At 44.2% G+C, this 25,758-nt stretch overlaps 1 protein-coding gene across 2 annotated transcripts in view; it reads right to left on the reverse strand.

Annotated features, from left to right (window-relative positions):
- The window catches only part of LOC106583226 (rho guanine nucleotide exchange factor 25), a 49,818-nt gene extending 34,800 nt beyond the window's left edge, over positions 1-15,018 (reverse strand). For both annotated transcript variants that reach the window (XM_014167151.2, XM_014167150.2), the window contains exon 1: positions 14,580-15,018. In XM_014167151.2, the coding sequence (XP_014022626.1) occupies positions 14,580-14,673 (94 nt within the window). In that variant the 5' untranslated portion in view covers positions 14,674-15,018. The remainder of the gene's footprint in view (positions 1-14,579) is intronic.
- Positions 15,019-25,758: the final 10,740 nt, after the last annotated feature.

Genomic DNA, 25,758 nt, shown 5'->3' on the forward strand with positions numbered 1-25,758 from the left:
CATGTTCTAGGAATGTTCTCCAACTGGTTTGACATTGGGAATGTTGTCAAACAGTCCAGAGAATGTTATGAAACAACGTTCTTCTGTGGGAATTTCAATACTTCAGCATAACATTTCCTACAGGTATCCTCATGGTTCTATTTAAAGTCATGTTCTCAGAACGTTCAGAGAATCTTAAGAAACAATGTTCTTCTGTCGGAATTTCAGTACTTTAGCATAACATTTTCTGCAGGTTTTCTCATTGTTCTATTTAAAGTGATGTTCTCAGAACATTAAGACAACATTCCATAAAAAACACAAGAAAACATTAGTAACGTTCAAAGATCTTGATGAGTGCTTGTTTTCTTTGAAACTGGGTCCGTTTGAATAGACTAAAATGAACAGCTTTGTATGAGTTTAAAAAAACATGGCATGGTAGCTACATCCTGGTGGCGCCGAACAGAATATAGAGAACAGAAGATCATAGGTTTGAATCTCACTGACGACCATGCCATAATAAAAAATAAATGTGTTTGCATGATTAATGCCAAAGCAAATGAATTTCCATGTGTCCTATCTGTCCTTTGTGTTCAAAACAGTTAACCCAAACTATGCAAGGAGTGTAATTGAAAGTCTTGTTGAAACATTCAGTGAAAGTTTAAAAAAAATACATTACAATTTGGTTCAAAACGTTCACTAGATTTATAAAATGTTCTCAGAATGTTTTTTAATCATGTTCAAATAACTTATCATTTCCATTCTGAGAACGGTAATAAAACCCTTCAGGGAACCATAGAGAACCATAGTAAAACATTATCAGAACCTCCCTGCAACCTAAAAATGTACATTACCAGAACAGGCAAAATTGTCCCTTCCATTCTCAGAAAGTAAAAAAAAAAGATCAGTTTTAATGGCCAGGAAATGTATGGTTATGTTCCCAGAACCTATGGGAAACCTAAAATGTACGTTCCCACAACTTCCAAGGACCAAATGCACTAGCTGGGAATGCACTAACATCACCAGGCATTCCTGCCTATTTATCCCCCAAAAATGATGGCGTCTCTGACCCTGACATCACTGATAGACAACAGCTGCTGAACAATGTTCACATCAACATATAGAAAGTCACATTACATCTTCTTAGATTAACTGGGAGAAGGGGGAGATAAAGAGAGAGAGGATGAGAGAGTAAGAGAGACAGAGAGAAAGTGAGAGAGACAGAGAGAGAAAGTGAGGGATTGAGATGTAAAGAAGAGAGAATATGGTTCTGTTTTGACTCTCTGTCTCAGGTTAATAAACAAGGGAGACGGAGGAGGAAAAGAACAGGTTGGGTCACTGGGGTGTTGGGGGAGAGGTAATGGTTAACACAGAGAAACGAGAGAGAGGGGAGGTAGAGGGTAGAGAGATGAGATAAGATGGCGCCGGAGAACAAGGCTGACGTTTTACGTATTCCCAACCAATTGTGTTTGTTTGGTTGTTTCTTTGTGTTGTTTGTAACTTTTTTTTTTAAACTTATTTTGTACATAATGTTGCTTCTACTGTCTCTTATGACCGAAAATAACTTGCAAAAAAATAACTGCAATTACTCACCACGGACTGGCAGAATCCTTTTTTTCCTTTAATGAGTCCGACGAGCCCAATGTGAATGATATACTGCTTCCCCGGGAACAGGCCCAGATCCCCGTCATTTGCGTGAATAGAATGCGGAGAAAAAGTGGCCAGAGGGCAGGCTGCCTTCTGAGAATTCATAGGCGATTGAATGAACCCCCACTTCCTTCCATTCTGCTAGCAAACGTGCAATCTTTGGAAAATAAAATCGATGACCTATGCGGATGATTAAACTACCAACAGGACATTCAAAACTGTAATATCTTATGCTTCACGGAGTCGTGGCTGAACGACAACATTATCAACATACAGCTGGCTGGTTGTACGCTGTATCGGCAGGACAGAACAGTAGCATCTGGTAAGACAAGGGGCGGCGGACTATGTATTTTTGTAAATAACAGCTGGTGCATGATATCTAAGGAAGTCTCGAGGTTTTGCTCACCTGAGGTAGAGTATCTCATGATAAGCTGTAGACCACACCATCTACCTAGAGAGTTTTCATCTGTATTTTTCATAGCTGTCTACATACCACCACAGACTGATGCTGGCACTAAGACCACACTGAATGAGCTGTATTTTGCCATAAGCAAACAGGAAAACGTTCACCCAGAGGCGGCGCTCCTAGTAGCCGGAGACTTTAATGCAGGGAAACTTAAATACGTCTTACCAAATTTCTATCAGCATGTTAAACGTACAACCAGAGGGAAAAGAACTCTGAGCCACCTTTACTCAACACACAGAGACGCGTACAAAGCTCTCTCTCGCCCTCCATTTGGCAAATCTGACCATAATTCTATCCTCCTGATTCCTGCTGACAAACAAAAATTAAACTCGATCAATAAAAAAGTGGTCAGATGAAGCAGATGCTAAGCTACAGGACTGTTTTGCTAGCACAGACTGGAATATGTTCTGGGATTCCTCCGATGGCATTGAGGAGTACACCACATCAGGCAATGGCTTCATCAATAACTTCATCGATGATGTCATTCCCACAGTGACCGTACATACCCCAACCAGAAGCCATGGATTACAGGCAACATCCGCACTGAGCTAAAAGCTAGAGCTGCCGCTTTCAAGGAGCGGGACTCTAACCCGAAAGCTTATAAGAAATCCTGCTATGCCCTCCGACGAACCATCAAACAGGCAAAGCGTCAAAACAGGACTAAGATCGAATCATACTACACCGGCTCTGACGCTCGTCGGATGTGGCAAGGCTTGCAAACCATTACAGACTACAAAGGGAAGCACAGCCGAGAGCTGCCCAGTGACACGAGCCTATCAGACGAGCTAAACTACTTCTATGCTCGCTTCGAGGCAAATAACACTGAAACATCCATGAGAGCACCAGCAGTTCCGGAAGACTGTGATCACGCTCTCCGCAGCCAATGTGAGTAAGACCTTTAAACAGGCCAACATTCACAAGGCCGCAGGGCCAGATGGATTACCAGGACGAGTACTGCGAGCATGCGCTGACCAACTGGCAAGTGTCTTCACTGACATTTTCAACCTCTCCCTGTCCGAGTCTGTAATACCAACATGTTTTAAGCAGACCACCCAGGTCCCTGTGCCCAAGAACACTAAGGCAACCTGGCTAAATGACTACCGACCCGTAGCACTCATGTCTGTAGCCATGAAGTGCTTTGAAAGGCTGGTCAGAGACCCTAGACCCACTCCAATCAATAAGCTAAGGACCCTGGGACTAAACACCTCCCTCTGCAACTGGATCCTGGACTTCTTGACGGGCCGCCCCCAGGTAGTAAGGGTAGGTAACAACACATCTTCAACACAGGGGCCCCTCAGGTGTGCGTGCTCAGTCCCCTCCTGTACTCTCCGTTCACTCACGACTGCATGACCAGGGAAGACTCCAACACCATCATTAAGTTTACCGATGACACAACAGTGGTAGGCCTGATCACCGACAATGACGAGACAGCCTATAGGGAGGAGGTCAGAGACCTGGCCGTGTGGTGCCAGGACAACAACCTCTCCCTCAATGTGAGCAAGACAAAGGAGATGATTGTGGACTACAAGAAAAAGAGGACCGAGCACCCATTCTCATCGACGGCGCTGTAGCGGAGCTGGTTGAGATCTTCAAGTTCCTTGGTGTCCACATCACCAACAAACTAACATGGTCCAACACACCAAGACAGTCGTGAAGAGGGCATGACGAAACCTATTCTCCTTTAGGAAACTCAAAAGATTTGGCATGGGTCCTCAGATCCTCAAAATATTCTACAGCTGCACCATCGAGATCATCCTGACTGGTTGCATCACTGCCTGGTATGGAAACTGCTCGGCCTCCGACTGCAAGGCACTACAGAGGGTAATGCGTACGGCCCAGTACATCACTGGGGCCAAGCTTCCCGCCATCCAGGACCTCTATACCAGGCGGTTTCAGAGGAAGGCCCTAAAAATTCTTAAACACTCCAGCCACCCTAGTCATGGACTGTTCTCTCTGCTACCGCATGGCAAGCGGTACCGGAGTGCCAAGACTAGGTCCAAGAGGCTTCTAAACAGCTTCTACCCCCATGCCATAAGACTCCTGAACATCTAATCAAATGGCTACCCAGACTATTTGCATTGCCCCCCCCCCCCTTCACACCGCTGCTACTCTTTGTTGTTATCATCTATGCATAGTCACTTAACTCTACCCACATGTACATACTACCTGAACTAACCGGTGCCCCCGCACATTGACTCTGTACTGGAACCCCCCTGTATATAGTCTCGCTATTTTTATTTCACTGCTGCTCTTTAATTACTTGTTCCTTTTATTTGTTATTCTTACTCATATTTTAAAAAATAAATTTTTAAACTGCATTGTTGGTTAGGGGCTCGTAAGTAAGCATTTCACTGTAAGATCTACACCTGTTGTATTCGGCGCATGTGACTAATACAATTTGATTAGATTTGATTTTGATAGAGAGAGAGAGAGAGAGAGGTTGAGAGAGAGGTTGAGAGGACAAACACGCACTGGGGGGTTGTGAAGGGAATAGAGGTCAAGAAACAACAGAAACACACAGAGAAAGAGACAAGTAGGAGGTGGAAAGAAAGGAAAAGTAGAGGCCTAACTGGCTCTAACCACTTTTCTCCCCTCATGTGTCCTAAGAGTGGAGGATGGAAAGCCAGATGAGAGGGTGGAAAGACAGAGGAGAGAGAGGAAAGACAGAGAGAGAGAGGAAAGACAGAGGAGAGAGAGAGAGGAAAGACAGAGAGAGAGAGAGAGGAAAGACAGAGGAGAGAGAGAGAGAGAGGAAAGACAGAGGAGAGATAGAGAGTGAAAAGGGGGACAGAAAGCTCCATGAGGAGATAGGCAGACACTTACACCCGGCAGAGTCAATAAAGAACACATACACATACATTCTAAATCAGAACCAGACTTAACAGTGGACTTACCCATCCTCTCTCAATTCAATTTCAATTTAAGGGGCTTTATTGGCATGGGAACATTTTTACATTGCCAACGCAAGTGAAATAAACAACACAAAGTAACAACAGTAAACATTACACTCACAAAAGTTCCAAAATAATAAAGATATTTCAAATGTCATATTATGTCTATATACAGTGTTGTAATGATCTCTTTCTCTCTCTCTCTCTCTCTCTCTCTCTCTCTCTCTCTCTCAGTATAACAGAGCATCAAACCACCATGGTGATGGTGACCTCACTCAGAAAGGGTTTCTTTTAAAACACCAATTATCACTGTCACATTAACAGGAACACTTTCTCACTGTCTGACAGGCTTCATGACAATTACGGTAGAGAAAGATAGATCTTCCAAGAGGAATGATGGTTGAAAATACACTGAGATCATCATCATGGCTTAGTCTATGCTGTGTGCGTGTGCATTTGTGTGTGCGTGTGTCTGTGTGCGTGCGTGCGTGTATATGGTGCAGTGGCCAGGACCAAAGAGACACTTTGTGTAAGAGATATGCTGTCACTTGCTTTGAAAGACAACAGCGTGGAATGAGTGAGAGAGAGGCAGCATAATAAGAGTGCCATCCTAACATGATACTTTCCTAGTTTACCCATTTCACACATCTACTCTGTCTCTGCAGCATGGATAGAACTGCACTTTAATCACTGCCTGAGCAACTGGAACAACAGAGGATTTAAGAGGGGGGGAGAGAGAAACAGGGACAGAGAGAGGGAGAGAGTGGTAATCTGTCCCACACAGTACTGACTCCCTTGCGCACACACACCACTCTGTGCAAACCAAACACTGTCACAGAAAAAGAGGAAAGGCAGACAGACACTTGCACATATACTTACAACCACACTGGGAGATGTGACACACACAGGCACACCCACGAACACACACACACACACACACACACACACACAACCAGTGGGCATTAAGCTCTCTGGTTGATCAGTATTATCTTGTTGGTGCAGAAGTGGATGGTCCCAGTCAGAAGTCAGATTATAACAGCATGATATTCTGGAGTCTCTATCTTCTCCTGGTATATCAGCTCTACTGCACTACGGCGCAGAGCAGTTGTTCCTATGGTACATCACTGCGCTTTGATGAATAATACTAGGTCCATGTCCCAAAAGCAACCCTATTCCTATGGGCCCTGGTCAAATATAGTGCACTATATAGTTTGGCTGTTAATAAGGTACGTAGGTCTTATCTACACTGACATGCTAAAAGGTTAACATGCTCCACAAATAGGTTGTTCGATTGACAATCTGCGTGCATGTACGTATGTGTGTTTGTGTGTGTGTTGGCTCATATTTGAGGATGTGTGCAGGATGGATAGAGGATGTAATCCTCAGGCAGCCAGGCAGCAGATCTGTCATTCAAACAGGCCTCAAGCCTCAGTATCTTTATATTTAGCCTTTGGTAAATTAGGAAATGAATCAAAACAGGGTCGGCAGAGAGAGAGAGGAGATTATCTCTACACTGTACAAACACACTTAAACATGTACACACACTTAAACAAACCCCCACACACACACACACAGTCGTGGTTACAAGAGTACAAATATTTTGGCAGGGAGGGAGCTCTCTGACATCCCTAACTCATGGAGAGGAGAGCTCTCTTGTACAGCTCCTGTGCCAGGGCAGGCTCACAGCACCGCTAAATTGTGCCAAGACAGAGCTTTGAGGAACTGAGAGGACCTCTAGTCAAAAAGAGGACAGAGTATCACAATGGTCAAATACCACAATGTTTAGACAATGGTCTATGTTCTACATAAACTGTAGTAATGTCTTCAGCATACTAATAGACCACAGTGGTCAGCAATCTATTATGTTATCTGCACCTATCAACCAACTCTCTGATGTAAAGATATATGTGCCACAGAACTGGACAGTTACCATACTACAGCACCTGTAGCCACAAAGTTAGAGCACAGCAGCACTTTTCTATCCAGCAGTCATCAGCTCTGTGCTTCTGTGAACAGACGATAATGAACATAACATTTCTTCACCACAGCGCTCCATAAATCCCCTTTCAGTTGTTGGAAACAGTTTTTTTTGGGGGGGGGATAGCTGTTCAGAGTTTGTGTGTGTATTGGGGGGGGTCAGGGGGTTGCTTAAGCCTAGCTTTTTGGGGGAAAGGAATGTTCGGCAGAGTGACTCAGTGACTCCAGCGTTTCCATGATCCAATGATCCGAAAGCAGCACATTCCGAGACACTGCAGATTTCCAGATGTGAGCGTATCGCTGACTCTCTCGGGATCTATGTAAACCCTACATCATTGAGCAAAGAGTCACAGTGTCTATGTCAACCCTACATCACTGTACAAAGAGTCACAGTGTCTATGTAAACCCTACATCACTGAGCAAAGAGTCACAGTGTTTGTAGTTTACATCAAATATCATTTCTAAAGTGGAAGTTGGAAAAGTTATATTTGAGTGTTTCAGTGAATGGTTAGCGAGGGAGGCCCTGCTCTCTCGCTTCCCCAGTTGTTTAGTTAATTTTCATTCCAATCTCCTTTGCATTAGCGTAGTCTCTCCTGTAGCCTGTCAACTATGTGTCTGTCTATCCCTGTTCTCTCCTCTCTGCACAGGCCATACAAACGCTTCACACCGCGTGGCCGCTGCCACTCTAACCTGGTGGTCCCAGCGCGCACAACCCACGTGGAGTTCCAGGTCTCCGGCAGCCTCTGGAACTGCCGGTCTGCGGCCAACAAGGCAGAGTTCATCTCAGCCTATGCTACCCTCCAGTCCCTCGACTTCTTGGCGCTGACGGAAACATGGATTACCACAGAAAACACTGCTACTCCTACTGCTCTCTCCTCGTCTGATCACGTGTTCTCGCATACCCCGAGAGCATTTGGTCAGCGGGGTGGTGGCACTGGAATCCTCATCTCTCCCAAGTCGACATTCTCTCTTTCTCCCCTGACCCATCTGTCTATCTCCTCCTTTGAATTCCATGCTGTCACAGTCACTAGCCCATTCAAGCTTAACATCCTTATCATTTATCACCCTCCAGGTTCCCTTGGAGAGTTCATCAATGACCTTGACAAGTTCCTTTCCTGAGGATGGCTCACCCCTCACAGTTCTGGGTGACTTTAACCTCCCTACGTCTACCTTTGAGTCATTTCTCTCTGCCTCCTTCTTTCTACTCCTCTCCTCTTTTGGCCTCACCCTCTCACCGTCCGCCCCTATTCACAAGGCAGGCAATACGTTTGACCTCATCTTTACTAGATGCTGTTCTTCTACTAATCTCACTGCAACTCCCCTCCAAGTCTCCGACCACTACCTTGTATCCTTTTCCCTCCCGCTCTCCTCCAACACTACTCACTCTGCCCCTACTCAGATGGTATTGCGCAGTCGCAACCTTCGCTCTCTCTCTCCTGCTACTTTCTCCTCTTCCATCCTATCATCTCTTCCCTCTGCTCAATCCTTCTCCAACCAATCTCCTGATTCTGCCTCCTCAACCCTCCTCTCCTCCCTTTCTGCATCCTTTGACTCTCTATGTCCCCTATCCTCCCGGCCGGCTCGGTCCTACCCTCCTCTCCTGCTCCGTGGCTTGACGACTCATTGCGAACTCACAGAACAGGGCTCCGGGCGGCCGAGCGGAAATGGAGGAAAACTAGCCTCCCTGCGGACCTGGATTCTTTTCACTCCCTCTTCTCTACATTTTCTTCCTCTGTTTCTGCTGCTAAAGCCACTTTCTACCACTCTAAATTCCAAGCATCTGCCTCTAACCCTAGGAAGCTCTTTGCCACCTTCTCCTCCCTCCTGAATCCTCCTCCCCCTCCCCCCCCTCCTCCCTCTCTGCGGATGACTTCGTCAACCATTTTGAAAAGAAGGTTGACGACATCCGATTCTCGTTTGTTAAGTCAAACGACACCGCTGGTCCTGCTCACATTGCCCTACCCTATGCTTTGACCTCTTTCTCCCCTCTCTCTCCAGATTAAATCTTGCGACTTGTGACGGCCGGCCGCCCAACAACCTGCCCGCTTGACCCTATCCCCTCCTCTCTTCTCCAGACCATTTCCGGAGACCTTCTCCCTTACCTCACCTCGCTCATCAACTCATCCTTGACCGCTGGCTACGTCCCTTCCGTCTTCAAGAGAGTGAGAGTTGCACCCCTTCTCAAAAAACCTACTCTCGATCCCTCCGATGTCAACAACTGCAGACCAGTATCCCTTCTTTCTTTTCTCTCCAAAACTCTTGAGCGTGCCGTCCTTGGCCAGCTCTCTTGCTATCTCTCTCAGAATTATCTTCTTGATCCAAATCAGTCAGGTTTCAAGACTGGTCATTCAACTGAGACTGCTCTTCTCTGTGTCACAGAGGCTCTCCGCACTGCTAAAGCTAACTCTCTCTCCTCTGCTCTCATCCTTCTAGACCTATCTGCTGCCTTTGATCCTGTGAACCATCAGATCCTCCTCTCCACCCTCTCCGAGTTGGGCATCTCCGGCGCGGCTCACTCTTGGATTGCGTCCTACCTGACAGGTCGCTCCTACCAGGTGGCGTGGCGAGAATCCGCACCACGTGCTCTCACCACTGGTGTCCCCCAGGGCTCAGTTCTAGGCCCTCTCCTATTCTCGCTATACACCAAGTCACTTGGCTCTGTCATATCCTCACATGGTCTCTCCTATCATTGCTACGCAGACGACACACAATTAATCTTCTCCTTTCCCCCTTCTGATAACCAGGTGGCGAATCGCATCTCTGCATGTCTGGCAGACATATCAGTGTGGATGACGGATCACCACCTCAAGCTGAACCTCGGCAAGACAGAGCTGCTCTTCCTCCCGGGGAAGGACTGCCCGTTCCATGATCTCGCCATCACGGTTGACAACTCCATTGTGTCCTCCTCCCAGACTGCTAAGAGCCTTGGCGTGACCCTGGACAACACCCTGTTGTTCTCCACTAACATCAAGGTCGGTGACCCGATCCTGTAGGTTCATGCTCTACAACATTCGCAGAGTACGACCCTGCCTTACACAGGAAGCGGTGCAGGTCCTAATCCAGGCACTTGTCATCTCCTGTCTGGATTACTGCAACTCGCTGTTGGCGGGGCTCCCTGCCTGTGCCATTAAACCCCTACAACTCATCCAGAACGCCGCAGCCCGTCTGGTGTTCAACCTTCCCAAGTTCTCTCACGTCACCCCGCTCCTCCGCACACTCCACTGGCTTCCAGTTGAAGCTTGCATCTGCTACAAGACCATGGTGCTTGCCTACGGAGCTTTGAGGGGAACGGCACCTCCGTACCTTCAGGCTCTGATCAGTCCCTACACCCAAACATGGGCACTACGTTCATCCACCTCTGGCCTGCTGGCCCCCCTACCTCTGCGGAAGCACAGTTCCCGCTCAGCCCAGTCAAAACTGTTCGCTGCTCTGGCACCCCAATGGTGGAACAAGCTCCCTCACGACGCCAGGAAAGCGGAGTCAATCACCACCTTCTGGAGACACCTGAAACCCCACCTCTTTAAGGAATACCTGGGATAGGATAAAGTAATCCTTCAATTCTACATCACTGAGCAAAGAGTCACAGTGTCTATGTCAACCCTACTTGTGGCAAAGAAGGGGGTCGAGTGATAAATGGCAGATATGTGAGGGCAGAACTAATAAACGGGCTCTGCCCGATCACTAAAATGGCCACCCCGATCAGAACTACAGATCACAAAATGGCCGACTGCCAAAACTACAATTCCCAGAAGCAAGGGGAACGCTCAGAAGGTGGAGCCGACCCACAGATAAAGAGTCAAGAAAAATCAGGAAGAGAGTGAGAGAGAGAGCGGGAAGGATCTATGAACCATAGAGAAAGAGACAATCTACATTGGCTGGATTTACCGTGTACGAGCTGGACTGTTTTGGACTTACCTGTTGGCGTTTAGACCTGGACCTACCGAGAACCAGATTTGTGTACCGAACCCTGCTATCCTTGACCTTACCTGCGGCCTGGGTGGACCAGGACAGAGAAACAAACATACAGGTACTGTCATGTTCGAAAGAACTTTAATTCTGGGCTGACTTTGGTGACAGTTTCCCACTTAATTTGTGACAAACGCTCCTAGCTTTGAAGAGGTTTGCCACATACTTCTGTCATGTCCTGACCATTGTAAGAAGTCATTTTTCTATAGTAGATGGGTCAGGGCGTGGCAGTGGGTGTTTGGTTGGTTGTCTGGGTTGCTATTTCTATGTTTTGGGTTCTAGGGTTTCTATTTCTATGTCGGGTTTTGTTTGGGGTTGATCTCCAATTGGAGGCAGCTGCTTCTTGTTGCCTCTGATTGGAGATCATATTTATGTAGGGGGTTTTCCATTTGTATGCCGTGGGTTGTTAATTTTGTGAGTAGTGTATGCCTGCTCTGCATCACGGCTTTCTTGTTTTGTATTTCAAGTTTATTGTATATTGCATTAGTTTCACGATTGAATAAAAGATGTTGAACTACGATCACGCTGCGTATTGGTCCGATCCTTCTGAAAGCCCTGACAACTTCACTGAGCAGAGAGTCACAGTGTCTATGTACATTTTGCAACCTTAGTTTAAACCCAATAGTACTATATACAGTGCCTTCAGAAAGTATTCAGACTCCTTGACTTTTTTCACATTTCGTTAGGTTACAGCCTTATTCTAAAATAGATTTTAATTTTTTTAAATCTTGAGCAATTTACACACAATACCCCAAAATGACAGCGAAAACAGCTTTATAGAAATGTTTTCAAATGTATTAAATGTAATAAACAGAAATACTTTATTTACTTAATTATTCCGACCCTTGCTATGAGACTCAAAATTGATCTCAGGTGCATCCTGTTTCTGTTGATTATCCTTGAGATGTTTCTACAACTTGATTGGAGTCCACCTGTGGTAAATTTCATTGATTGGACATGATTTGGAAAGGCACTGTCACGCGTGTCATAGGGTAAAGACCAAGACGCAGCGGGAAAATATATACTCATCTTCTTTTTATTTGGTGAAGAAGGAAAACACAATAAACGTATACAAAACACAAACGAACTGGACAGTCTTGTCAGGCACACAGCTAAACAAGCACAATCTCCCACAAAATCCCATGACAAACAAACTCCTAATTATAGGCCCTTCAATCAGAGGCAACGACAACCAGCAAAAACCAAGCCATGAGGTCGAGGCACAGATCTGGGGAAGGGTACCAAAACATTTCTGCAGCATTGAAGATCCCAAAGAACATAGTGGCCTCCATCATTCTTAAATGGAAGAAGTTTGGAAACACCAAAACTCTTCCTAGAGCTGGCCGCCTAGCCAAACTGAGCAATCGGCGGAGAAGGGCCGTTGTCAGGGAGGTGACCAAGAACTCGGTCGTCACTCTGACAGAGCTCCAGAGTTCCTCTGTGGAGATGAGAGAAACCTCCAGAAGGACAACAATCTCTGCAGCACTCCACTAATCAGGCCTTTAAGGTAGATTGGCCAGACAGAAGCCCCTCCGCAGTAAAAGGCACATGACAGCCAGCTTGGAGTTTGCCAAAAGACACCTAAAGGCTCTCAGACCATGAGAAACAATATTGTCTGGTCTGAACTCTTTGGCCTGAATGCCAAGCATAACTTCTGAATGCCAAGTGTCACGTCTGGAGGAAACCTGGCACCATGGCAGCATCATGCTGTGGGAGGTTTTTCAGTGGCAGGGACTGGGACAGTAGTCAGGATCGAGGCAAAGATGAACGGAGAAAAGTACAGCGAGATCCTTGGTGAAAACCTGCTCCAGAGAGTTCAGGACCTCAGACTAGGGTGAAGGTTCACCTTCCAACATGACAACGACCCTAAGCACACAGCCAAGACAACGCAGAGTGGCTTCAGGACAAGTCTGTAAATAGCCTTGAGTGGCCCAGCCAGAGCCTGGACTTGAACCCAATCAAACATCTCTGGAGAGATATAAAAATATCTGTGCAGCGACGTTCCCCATCCAACCTGACAGAGCTTGAGAGGATCTGCAGAGAAGAATGGGAGAAACTCCCCAAATACAGGTGTGCCAAGCTTGTAGCGTCATACCCAAGAAGACTCGATGCTGTAATCTCTGCCAGAGGTGCTTCAACAAAGTACTGCGTAAAGGGTCTGAATACTTTTGAAAATGTGATATTTCAGTTTTTCATTTGTAATAAATTAGCAAAAATGTATACAAATCTGTTTGGGGTATTGTGTGTAGATTGATGAGATGTTTGAATAAGGCTGTAACATAAATGTGGAAAAAGTCAAGGGGTCTGAATAGTTTCCGAAGGCACTGTATAGTTTCTGTTTTTGTTTGAACTCTATATTACTGAGAATACAATAATTATGTCACTGTTCTAACTTTATATAACTGATAGTCTCTCTAACTAGATGTGTAGCGTGATACATTTTCACATTCTGCACAGCTTCCCGCGTCAGCATGAGACTAGCATTGTGTCTGCTGCAAACCCCAGAGCAGAGTGAACACAACCAGGGCCCAAAGACATTTCATTTCCTCTGGAGGAGTTGGAGTCTCAGCAAAACATCACCATCAATTACCGTCAGCTGTCTCTCCCCCGAGAGAGAACAAGAGAGAAGTTTGCAAAAGAATGAGGAGTTAGAGAAAGATAGAGACACTGACGTACCACACACCTCCTAGAGGTCGCCCCCATAGAATTAGGACTTAGAATACTAGAATTGGGTGAACCTTCTTATGATGGAACAAAGGTCTGCCATTTTGGTCAGGGAGTTGGTCAACCATGGTTGCCATTTCTGTGGTAAGATATTGTGTAAAATAATGAATTTGAAGAATTTATCTGCACTATATGTTTGTTAGCTAGCTAGCCAGACCGTTTTAGAGGAAGGATTCCATAAATGTTCACAGCCATACACTGGCTGAAAGCAGTAGATGTTAGGACAAGTTGTAAATGCAACAAGTACTGATATTGTATCATATAACAGCACTCTCAGCTTTCCAAGAAAACAAAAATTTAGATTTTTATGGTCAGTTTACATATATTTTAGAAGCTATTTATACGGAACATTTGTATAAAATGCATATAAACTGTATTTATGATCAGATGACAATATTTTAGGTTGACAAAAATATTCTATTACACAATTTCTGAAATATCACATGCCTTTGTTTTATTTTCCTGCATAAGTAAAATCAGGATTATGCCTCTACTGCCATTCATTCCAATAGAGTACCATAGTATGAGTCATAATACCCCAATAAAAAAGGATAAATTCTCTCAGCCTATAGCTGTAGCAGTGTCACGGTCTCAATATCTGATCACAGAACAACAGATTTGGACAGTGAAGAAGAGTATAGGCTATACTTAATGGTGCCCATTTGCTAGTGTTATCTGACCTAAAAACAGATTGAATATCAACCAACAATCGATGGAGCACTGCTGATTCGCTCTCATCATCTGATCTCAGACCATCTCGGACAAACGTGTAAGTTTACCGAAGCAAAAAACACAGACTTCACAACTGCACAGACCATCTGACCTACAGTATAACTGAGAAAGCAAACTAAACTCCCATCTCATCTGAGATCAGTAAAGCGAAGAGAAGTAGCTGGGTGAAAATGACGGACATAAGGCAGAGATGTACCAACCTCGGACTCGGGCGTAGCAGCAGCCACACTTAGCCAGTACTTTTCGGAACAGGTGTTGACACCCGCACCCCCGCTGATGGTGACCCCCCTTCATGCTGATCCACTGCCGTTAGTCCCAAAACGACCAGGGGTGGGCATGGCACAGGACACACACACTCACACACACTCACGCTCAAACGCACACACACAGGAGGTATTCCTGTGGTAATCCCCAGAAGATAAAAGTTTTAGAACAACAGGAAAAAAAGCTTGCTCTACTCTCAGTTAAATCCCAAAGCAGGAGGAGGATATCCAAGAAGAGATAGTCCAGTCTTTTAGAATCCCATGTGGAAGAGTGAAAGAGAGAGGGAGAGAGAGATGTGGAGAAACAATATGCTTTCCACAATTCACTGAGCTCACTCTGTGGTCAGATAGTGGGCTAGCATTCTGTGTGTGTGAAACAGAGAGAGAGATAGAAATAGAGAGAGAGAGGGAGGCAGGGAGAGGGGGGGTGGAGTCTACAGCTCTGCTCGCTGGCTATTCCAGCATGTAGTTCCCTCCTCTTCATATTTTTTTTCTACCTTTTTTATCCTTCCTATTTTCCCTCACCACACCAGCCTTTCATTATCATTTACTCATGGTGCTTTTCCACTGACACTTACCCCCACACCAGTCTGTCACCAATGTTTATGTTAATGTCTCTAGTGTAGTTGTGTTTCCATCAGGAGTGTGACACTAAGACTTGGGGCGAGCAGAATCAACAACTTCTGCATCATTCAAGACAGTTGCTTTTCAAGAAGGTGTTAAAGTTCAGAGTTAGCCATTGTTAGTAAATGGAGGCTGAAAAGTACCCAGGGCCTGGGCTTGGCCCCTTGTCAGGGCAGGTTCGCAGGAGCCATGACCCAGTGAGACATGGCTGCAGGTCTGAGTAGATGGAAACAGGAAAGTTTGAGTCTTTTGGGTAAAACACCATGGTAAATCCTCAACTGAAATGCACCACCGGTGTCTGCATCTCTCACCCAGACATTATCCTGGCAACCCTGGCTCACTCTTTTTCTTCCTATGGACTTTTTGTGGGAAAGTGTATGTTGTTTATAATACTCACTGTTAATTGACCTTATGGTATACCTGTTTGCTGTATACCTTCTGTTCTCCTTTATTCCTGGTAGTGTCATTAAGGTCTCAATATAAGTGCATATATCTTTGCCTAAATGTTTGATTGGAGTATAAGGAATGAAACTGGTCAATATAAAACTGAGTGTATATCAAATGTTTACTCCAGGGCGATATCTTTGAGGAGGTTCATTTGTTTATGTAAACACATGTGCATATCAACAGCGTTCAGCAACACACATTCAAAATCCACGCACGCACGCACGCACGCACGCACACACACACACACACTCCTGTAATTCTCACAGAAACCACTTCATGGCTAAAAAAAATGTCAACACTTTCCCTGGATGCCACTAGTCTTGCTCAACAAAACATGTCATCTGTCTAATCTCAACATTTTCAATCACTCCAACAAAAATATTTTGAGGTACGTTGATCTAATATTTTATCATTTTAAATGTTGGAATTTACCACTAATGAAGCCTAAAGATAAATAATCAGCTTGGTTAAAGAGAAAAAATATATTTCGTTTTTAATAAAGTAGTACAATTTAAAGTGAGAATTTTTTGTTGCAAACATGTATTTACAGAGAACTTATATAATATATTTTATATGTATTTTATTAATCATAACACCTTCTCTACTTCCACAGTCCCTCCCTCCCTCTGTTTCTTGTTAATCAAGAGGACAGCTGCCTTCTAAAGGGGATTTGTAGATGTAAATGGACATAGTGTGTAGTCTGCAATAGTGTAGTCTGTAATAGACCAAGGCTTATAATGTTAGTATAGAAATCTCTCTTTCTCAATTCAATTCAATTGACTTTATTGGCATGGGAAACATATAATAAACAAAAGTTAAATATACAGTCAGAAATGAACAGTAAACATTGTATTTCAAAAGAATGGGTGGCATTTCAAAAGAATGGTGGCATTTCAAATGTTATATTATGGTGAATTAAATAAACATAAATATGGGTTGTATTTACAATGGTGTTAGTTTCTCTCTCTCTCTCTCTCTCTCTCTCTCTGCTCTCTCTCTGGAGTAAACAGCAATGTGCAGGTAAAATATCCCACACACATTAAATAACAAAGCATGCCTGAGGCCTGGAGTCTTGTTTTCTCTAATCTCAGATAAAATAATTATGACCAGATGATCTCAGCAGCACAGGTGCGTGTGGCCGTGGTAGCGTTTATTCAATGGAGAGCTACGTGTAAAATAATTTATATAAACCTAGAAATGGAGAAAGACTGCAGCAGGCTTACTGGAGCAGAAATTATAGGAAGGTTGTGAAGAAGCAGCATATGTGTCTCTCACTCTCTCACCCTCTGTCTCACCATCCATCTCGCTCCATCCATCCTCTATCTCACGCCCTCTCTCTATCCACTCTCTCGATCATGGGTGGACCAGCACAACCCAGCAATCTGAATCTACCCAGGAGATTAAGGCTATAAAAATATCTAAATGCGCTTGGTCCCTTGGCCATCTACTTAAGCCTCTTTAAAAACCCTGCTTAAATGACAAACCCAGTGAGCTGAAAAGCGTTGATCTTTCTCCAATGTGTGTGTGTGTGTTGCATACGTGTGTATGTTGAGGGGTTGGATCACTGTGTTGCTGGTAGGACGGAATTGTTGCTCAGAAGGTGAGTGTAGATTAGATATAACTATGCTTCTAGAATCAAAACAGACCTTCAGATCAGCCTTTCCTTCCCAATCCAAACTGTGTAAACATCTGCACCCTGACCCAGCCTCAGCCCCGGTACCACTTCTTCCTTTCTGCACTCTCCTGAAACCATTTCCAACTCCTGGTCGAGGAAATGTGGCTGATTTCTCTCCCTACCAAATCTAATTTGCCCTCCTCCTTCCTTCCCCTCCCTACCCTCTGCTCTGGTTGGGGCTAAGGAGCCGTCAGATGTTTGTCCCAAATTGCCCCCTGTTTCCTATATAGCGTACTACTTTTGACCAAGGCCTATAGCGCTCTGGTTAAAAGTTGTGCACTATGTCGGGAATAGGGTATCATTTGGGACATAGCTGACAGTTCCTCTGGTGGAGACGGGGAGGAGAGGGAGGGGGACTTGGGACAGACTGCAGAGCTCTGGCCCGGAGCCCTCCAGCTGCAGACAGATAGGCAGGCCTTGCTGTGTTTACCTGCCCTGTCTGCAGCGAGGAGGGACACAGCCCAAGGCACAGAGACTGGGTCTGATACTGTCACCTAGTGGTGAAGCAAAGCACTGCATCATATTATCAATTTGGATACTTGAAATACTTTTGTGTGACCCCCAAGAGTTGATGGTTATTTTGATTCTGATTGACAGGTCAAACTGACCCTACCGGGCTGTATGTCTATGGACATATAGTACCAGTCAATAGTTTGGACACACCTACTAATTCAAGGGTTTTTCTTAATTTTGACAATTTTCTACATTGTAGAATAATAGTGAAGACATCTAAACTATGAAATAACACATAGGGAATCATGTCGTAACCAAAAAAGTGTTAAACAAATCAAAATATATTTTAGATTTTAGATTCTTCAAAGTTGCCACCCTTTGCCTTGATGACAGCTTTGCACACTCTTGGCATTCTCTCAACCAGCTTCATGAGGTAGTCACCTGGAATGCATTTCAATGAACAGGTTTGCCTTGTTAAAAGTTAACTTGTGGAATTTCTTTCCTTCTTAATGCATTTGAGCCAATCAGTTGTGTTGTGACAAGGTAGGGATGGTATACAGAAGATAGCCCTATTTGGTCAAATAAGCAAATAAAAATGACAGTCCATCATTACTTTAGACATGAACGGCAGTCAATGCAGAATATTTCAAGAACTTTGAAAGTTTCTTCAGGTGCAGTTGCAAAAACCATCAAGCGCTATGATGAAACTGGCTCTCATGAGGACCGCCACAGGAAAGGAATACCCAGAGTTACCTCTGCTGCAGAGGATAAGTTCATTAGCGTTACCAGCCTCAGAAATTGCAGCCCAAATAAATGCTTCACAGCGTTCAAGTAACAGACACATCTCAACATCAACTGTTCAGAGGAGGCGAGAATCAGTTCTTCATGGTCGAATTGCTGCAAAGAAACCCCTACTAAAGGACACCAATAATAAGAAGAGACTTGCTTGGGCCAAGAAACACGAGCAATGGACATCAGACCGGTGGAAATCTGTCCATTGGTCTGATGAGTCCAAATATTCGATTTTTGGTTCCAACCATCATGTCTTTGTGAGACGCAAAGTAGGTTAATGGATGATCTACACATGTGTGGTTCCCTCCATGAAGCATGGAGGAGGAGGCGTGATGTGTGGGGGTGCTTTGCTAGTGACACTGTCTGTGATTTATGTAGAATTCAAGGCACACTTATGGTTATGGCAGCGATACACCATCCCATCTGGTTTGAGCTTAGTGAGACTATAATTTGTTTTTCAACAGGACAATGACCCAACAGACCTCCAAGCTGTGTAAAGGCTATTTGTCCAAGAAGGAGAGTGATGGGGTGCTGCATCAGATGACCTGGCCTCCACAATCACCCGACCTCGACCCAATTCAGATGGTTTGGGATGAGTTGGACTGAAGAGGGAAGGAAAAGCAGCCAACAAGTGCTCAGCATATGTGGAAACTCCTTCAAGACTGTTGGAAAATCATTCCAGGTTAAGCTGGTTGAGAGAATGCCAAGAGTCTTCAAAGCTGTCATCAAGGCAAAGGATGGCTACTTTGAAAAATATGAAATATATTTTGATTTGTTTAACACTTTTTTTGGTTACTACATGATTCAATGTGGGTTATTTCAAAGTTTTGAATTCTTCAGTATTATTTTATAATGTAGAAAATAGTAAAAATAAACAAAAACCGTTGAATGAGTTGGTGTGTCCAAACTTTTGACTGGTACTGTATGTGTATACGCTTGTATATATATATATATATATATACTGCTCAAAAAAATAAAGGGAACACTTAAACAACACAATGTAACTCCAAGTCAATCACACTTCTGTGAAATCAAACTGTCCGCTTAGGAAGCAACACTGATTGACAATAAATTTCACATGCTGTTGTGCAAATGGAATAGACAACAGGTGGAAATTATAGGCAATAAGCAAGACACCCCCAATAAAGGAGTGGTTCTGCAGGTGGGGACCACAGACCACTTCTCAGTTCCTATGCTTCCTGGCTGATGTTTTGGTCACTTTTGAATGCTGGCGGTGCTTTCACTCTAGTGGTAGCATGAGACGGAGTCTACAACCCACACAAGTGGCTCAGGTAGTGCAGCTCATCCAGGATGGCACATCAATGCGAGCTGTGGCAAGAAGGTTTGCTGTGTCTGTCAGCGTAGTTTCCAGAGCATGGAGGCGCTACCAGGAGACAGGCCAGTACATCAGGAGCCGTGGAGGAGGCCGTAGGAGGGCAACAACCCAGCAGCAGGAACGCTACCTCCGCCTTTGTGCAAGGAGGAGCAGGAGGAGCACTGCCAGAGCCCTGCAAAATGACCTCCAGCAGGCCACAAATGTGCATGTGTCTGCTCAAACGGTCAGAAACAGACTCCATGAGGGTGGTATGAGGGCCCGATGTCCACAGGTGGGGGTTGTGCTTACAGCCCAACACCGTGCAGGACGTTTGGCATTTGCCAGAGAACACCAAGATTGGCAAATTCGCCACTGGCGCCCTGTGCTCTTCACAGATGAAAGCAGGTTCACACTGAGCACATGTGACAGACGTGACAGAGTCTGGAGATGCCGTGGAGAACGTTCTGCTGCCTGCAACATCCTCCAGCATGACCGGTTTGGCGGTGGGTCAGTCATGGTGTGGGGTGGCATTTCTTTGGGGGGCCGCACAGCCCTCCATGTGCTCGCCAGAGGTAGCCTGACTGCCATTAGGTACAGAGATGAGATCCTCAGACCCCTTGTGAGACCATATGCTGGTGCGGTTGGCCCTGGGTTCCTCCTAATGCAAGACAATGCTAGACCTCATGTGGCTGGAGTGTGTCAGCAGTTCCTGCAAGAGGAAGGCATTGATGCTATGGACTGGCCCGCCCGTTCCCCAGACCTGAATCCAATTGAGCACATCTGGGACATCATGTCTCGCTCCATCCACCAACGCCACGTTGCACCACAGACTGTCCAGGAGTTGGCGGATGCTTTAGTCCAGGTCTGGGAGGAGATCCCTCAGGAGACCATCCGCCACCTCATCAGGAGCATGCCCAGGCGTTGTAGGGAGGTCATACAGGCACATGGAGGCCACACACACTACAGAGCCTCATTTTGACTTGTTTTAAGGACATTACATCAAAGTTGGATCAGCCTGTAGTGTGGTTTTCCACTTTAATTTTGAGTGTGACTCCAAATCCAGACCTCCATGGGTTGATAAATTGGATTTCCATTGATTATTTTTGTGTGATTTTGTTGTCAGCACATTCAACTATGTAAAGAAAAAAGTATTTCATAAGATTATTTCATTCATTCAGATCTAGGATGTGTTATTTTAGTGTTCCCTTTATTTTTTTTTGTGTGTGTGTGTGTGTGTGTGTGTGTGTGTGTGTGTGTGTGTGTGTGTGTGTGTGTGTGTGTGTGTGTGTGTGTGTGTGTGTGTGAGCGTTTACTTTGTAATGCTTGTTTCTGTGAGAGCCACACATTATGTTTCCAAGAATCCTAGTATCATCACTAACAGAGGCATTGTTTGTCCTCTGTCTCCTCTGTATAAAACATGAAGTTAGAACACTCTCAAAACACCCACTCACCATTTGCCCCAGTGGCCTCTATCTCTGAGACAACACAAAAACAGTTTTCAGACAGTTGCAGCATTACATTGTTGTCCTCCTCCACATACCATTTGTACATGTGATGTAGGCTACATGTGTATGTGTTTGATACACTGAAAGTAAGTGAGAAAGGGAATATTTGATTCAGTATGTGTGAGTGTATGTAGGGGAGAGCAGGGTAAGCTGAGCCATTTTTTACATTCAGCATCACTCCGTCAAGGGAAATATAGTAAACTTTACAGTTTCGAAAAAACACTGTAGCTTGCCCCAAAAAAGTGGTCTCTTGGCACAACTTATGCCAGGTATGGGGTAAGTTGAGCAACGGGACAGGGTAAGTTAAGCCGTTTACACATTTCTGTATTGAATGAAATTACCACTACATTTTTAAATCCATGTCTATCTTTTTTTCCCAAAGATAATTCAACACACACACAATTTATTTTTGTATTTGAATAATTTTAAGCATCTTTTAACACAGGCTTAACACCTAACAAAGATGTTGTACTTTTTTAAACACTTACAACATAGGCCAGGCCCTATTGTTACCTTATATCCCAATGATAATGCCTTGCATTGGGCCTGGGAAGAAAACACTTGAGTTTGCTTAACTTGCCATTGGCTCAAACATTTGCTCACCTTACCCCATGGTTATTGGCTCAACTTACCCCAAGGCAAACATTTTTACTATATTAGCCCACACAGCTACAAGGATGCACCTTCATCATGTTAGGTTTAGGAGCTCATATTGAAACTTATAGAGACACCAACTGATGTATAGAACTACCTTAAAATGATCTACTTTGGTTTAGATACAAGCATCATGTAACCTCTAACACAATAAATTAATTTGACTTGGTGAAAGTCTAATTGGACCTAAGTTGCATACCACTTTTTCCATGTGGTTTCTTCATTCATAGACTCCATGAAATTATGACCTCTTCCTAAATATTTGGTGAAATTATTCATTTTGTGTATGGTTTCCTAGAAACAAGGTGGCTCAACTTACCCCTTTGGCTCAACTTACCCTACTCTCCCCAACAGTATGTTTTTAAATGTGTTTATGACTGAGTCACTGAGTGAATGAAAAATAGAACATTATTAGGAATAACCAGCAGGGAATATGTCTATTTAAACCCTGTTTCAAAGCCAAAACCATTGGATATTCATTATTGATCAACTGCCAAGAAGCCAGACCCATGACTTTGGTTAAAACATAGTTTTGGTTTTAGACATAGCCCCAGTTCCTTTCCAGGAAAGATATTGTAGCTTCTTTCCAATGTCCGATATCAGGAGATAGGATGAATGAGTGTGTCCATGAACAAACGTATGAGGTCAAACCCAAGTACTGAATCAGAAACAGCAGCTAAATCTCTACTGTAAAAGGACAGGAGTGCTGTTTTGTTTTTAGCTCAGCAGTAGCGCCACTCTGTGGTATATCTAAGCTGTTCCACTAGTCTGCGAAATCAAACCAACAGATCTGAAGATCTTGGTGGGAATTAAATGACCAGGAGAAAAGTGTTAGGTGCATGTGGATGAGAATTATATAAATGTAAATATTTGACACGTGTGTTATAAAGGCCACCATCCTCTGAAGGTTCTCTGTACGTTAACATGCACACTACCCCCGTAGGTAGATTTGATGAGATTTGATAGATTTGAAGTCCTAGGAAACATTTAGACTCCGCTGGCATAAGCTGCTTTCAATAAAGCACCAGATTCTTGCTCTCTGTCTGGCTCTGGTATGTTGAACAACAAACAACACTCTTTAAAAGATGAGAAGAAGTTGGCTGTTTTTAGTGTGTTATCTAATCATAATCTAAATAGAAAGAGTAAGATCGAGAGAAAGAGGTGATGGGAGTGTACTGGAAGGTTTTTTAAAGTTGTTTTTAAGAGGGTCACCTCTCGTTTTGTATCCATGTCATGTGTCGTTATACGAGTACTTATACTACTTAATTCAAGCCTTATCCCAGTCTAGGCCATCCCATTGGTGGGGCTTGACAAGCAGCAGTGTGTTTGGTAACAAAGCTGTGTCCCACAGGAAACTCTGATCAGGCAGGACTATGTGTATTTGGATGGAATGAGAAGCTGGAGGGAGTCACCCTGCCAGACAGGTGGAACGTCAGAGAAAATAAAGAACAGACAAAATAAGATTATGACAGAGGCATCATGGGAAAGGTTTGTTGGGCAGACTTTGCTGAGTCATCTCTTTGCCTCCTTCTTCCTTGTTTCCCCTACAGTTCTGTCTTTAACACCACTGGACTGTTTACTCTGTTCTGACTGCAACTCTCACATAGACCTTTGTAATGGGTCATAAACACATCTGTGTTATTTTTAAACCACAAATCACATAATTTGTAAAAAAATACGAGACTGGTCTTCATAAACCATGAATGATACATTAGAACAGTGTTCAAACTGGGGAGCTACAATATGGTGAGGTAAGTATGACTGTAAGAGAAATACCTGTCATTGGTCAGGAGGACAACACAAATGGGAAGTTTGTTGGCTTGAGGGGGACTTTGGCACAACAGTCATACCTGACTGATTCAAAAAGATGTCCAATAAGGGAATGGATTAACTGAATGAAATGGGGGGAAAACCTTGTATGACGCTCGTGATTACAGTACATAATTTCCTAACACTGTGTTACAGTGGCTCAGAGAGGACAATAGAAGGGGGAAAGGGATAGGCAGTTCATTTCAGACTTAAGGTGGCATAGGTCACAATGAATTTGTGGTTTGTAGAGAGAGATGGAAATGGACACAGTCAATAATCTCCTCTTGAAATCCTCAGTGATTGGGATGAGGTGAGGGAGCATGCTGGCTGACTTGAGACACATGGTGTCTACGTTAAGACTCCTCCTCTGATCCTCATGTCATCTGGCAGACTGTGGGATGGAGGAGGGAAATGCACCGGCATAGATGGGCCTGTGTGGGAAACCTGCATTCACCTGTCACTCACTGGAAGGACACAGGAGAAGAGGTGGGTTAGGAAGTGACTTCTGTCATTTTACACGGTTGTTTGGTGGTGTACCATATCTACAGAGAATACTTTTTTTTTAGCAGTTTGAACAATATCTTCTCAAGAGGCAGAGTGAGTAGAAACCAGTTAGATTTTTGAGGTAAGTGCATTCTTCAGGGATGGGTTTTAAAAGATGTTCTGCTAGAGACTTTTTATTAGAGACAGTTTTGAAGTTTTAATTACAGATTGTGTTCTTTATAATGATCTTCTGGAAATGTGCATGCTCAGGTGAACGATAATTGAACAGAGCACAACAAGTTGTTGACTGTTTGCTGCCGTTAAGAGGCAATGGTTCAGGACGCTCAACTGCATTTCAGTCTGTGCTCCGGACATCAAAGACGATGTAGAACAAATCCTCAAGCTGATATTATAGATGTTTCCATGTTTTGCAAATAGAGTGCCTTTAATCTTGTATAAGAGGCTTTGTAACCCCAGGGACTCTGTTGATGTGTTTTACATCAGCAACTCTGAAACACCTGTCTCCCTGGGTGACACTCTGTCCTCAGTGGTCCTCTGTTTCTCTATCTATTGGTTTCTCAACCCTCCATCTGTTCTTTAACAGTGTGGCACCCTGATGTGGGGTCGCTGGGGTTGTTGAAACACTTGTGAGAAATTGGCACAACTGTACAATTAGTGTGAGGATACATGCATCTGTGATGCGTTATGCATCAGTAATACGTATATCCAACAACTCAACATCTCTGAGGCTTATCCTCATAAGCGAAAAACAACAAGAGACGTTTCAATGGCCAAGATGCGAGGATGGCCTTGTACAGGTGTGGCTGGATTTAAAGCCCAAACACGAGCCGCTGAAATCCCACGTGTGACTCTATTTCTTCTTAGTGTGAATTTAGCGTTGTGTTCAGAAGGGCTTTCAGATGCTAATCCAGTTATTCAACACTGAAGGCACGTTGAATTTGCTCAGCCACAACCATTCTGTTGCCATACACAGAGATTAAACGGGCAATCTAGGACAACATCAAACCGGTCATCCCCCCACTTATTTGGTAAACAGCTAAGGGATAGGGCTGGAGAAGTGTAACCACTCTCAAAGAGATAAACCATCATTATCCCTGATGGAGAATTATGTTGCGTTACCTCCAGTCAAACTGTCAGCCATATCAGAGAAATGTGTTGTTGATCTATAGATCATTCTAATGGCCCATTGAATGGCTCTGTGGTTTTGCCTCAACTTCAATGCCAACACAATCAACAGACTGGTCTGACTACTGGTTTATTTCCCTAGAGATCTCTAGGTGTGTGCCTATGCCAGACTGCGTTTTAGTCTCTGACCTTTGACCCCTCTTGTTCTGTTTC

The sequence above is a fragment of the Salmo salar genome, chromosome ssa22, assembly GCF_905237065.1.
Source record: "Salmo salar chromosome ssa22, Ssal_v3.1, whole genome shotgun sequence".
Taxonomy (NCBI): domain Eukaryota; kingdom Metazoa; phylum Chordata; class Actinopteri; order Salmoniformes; family Salmonidae; genus Salmo; species Salmo salar.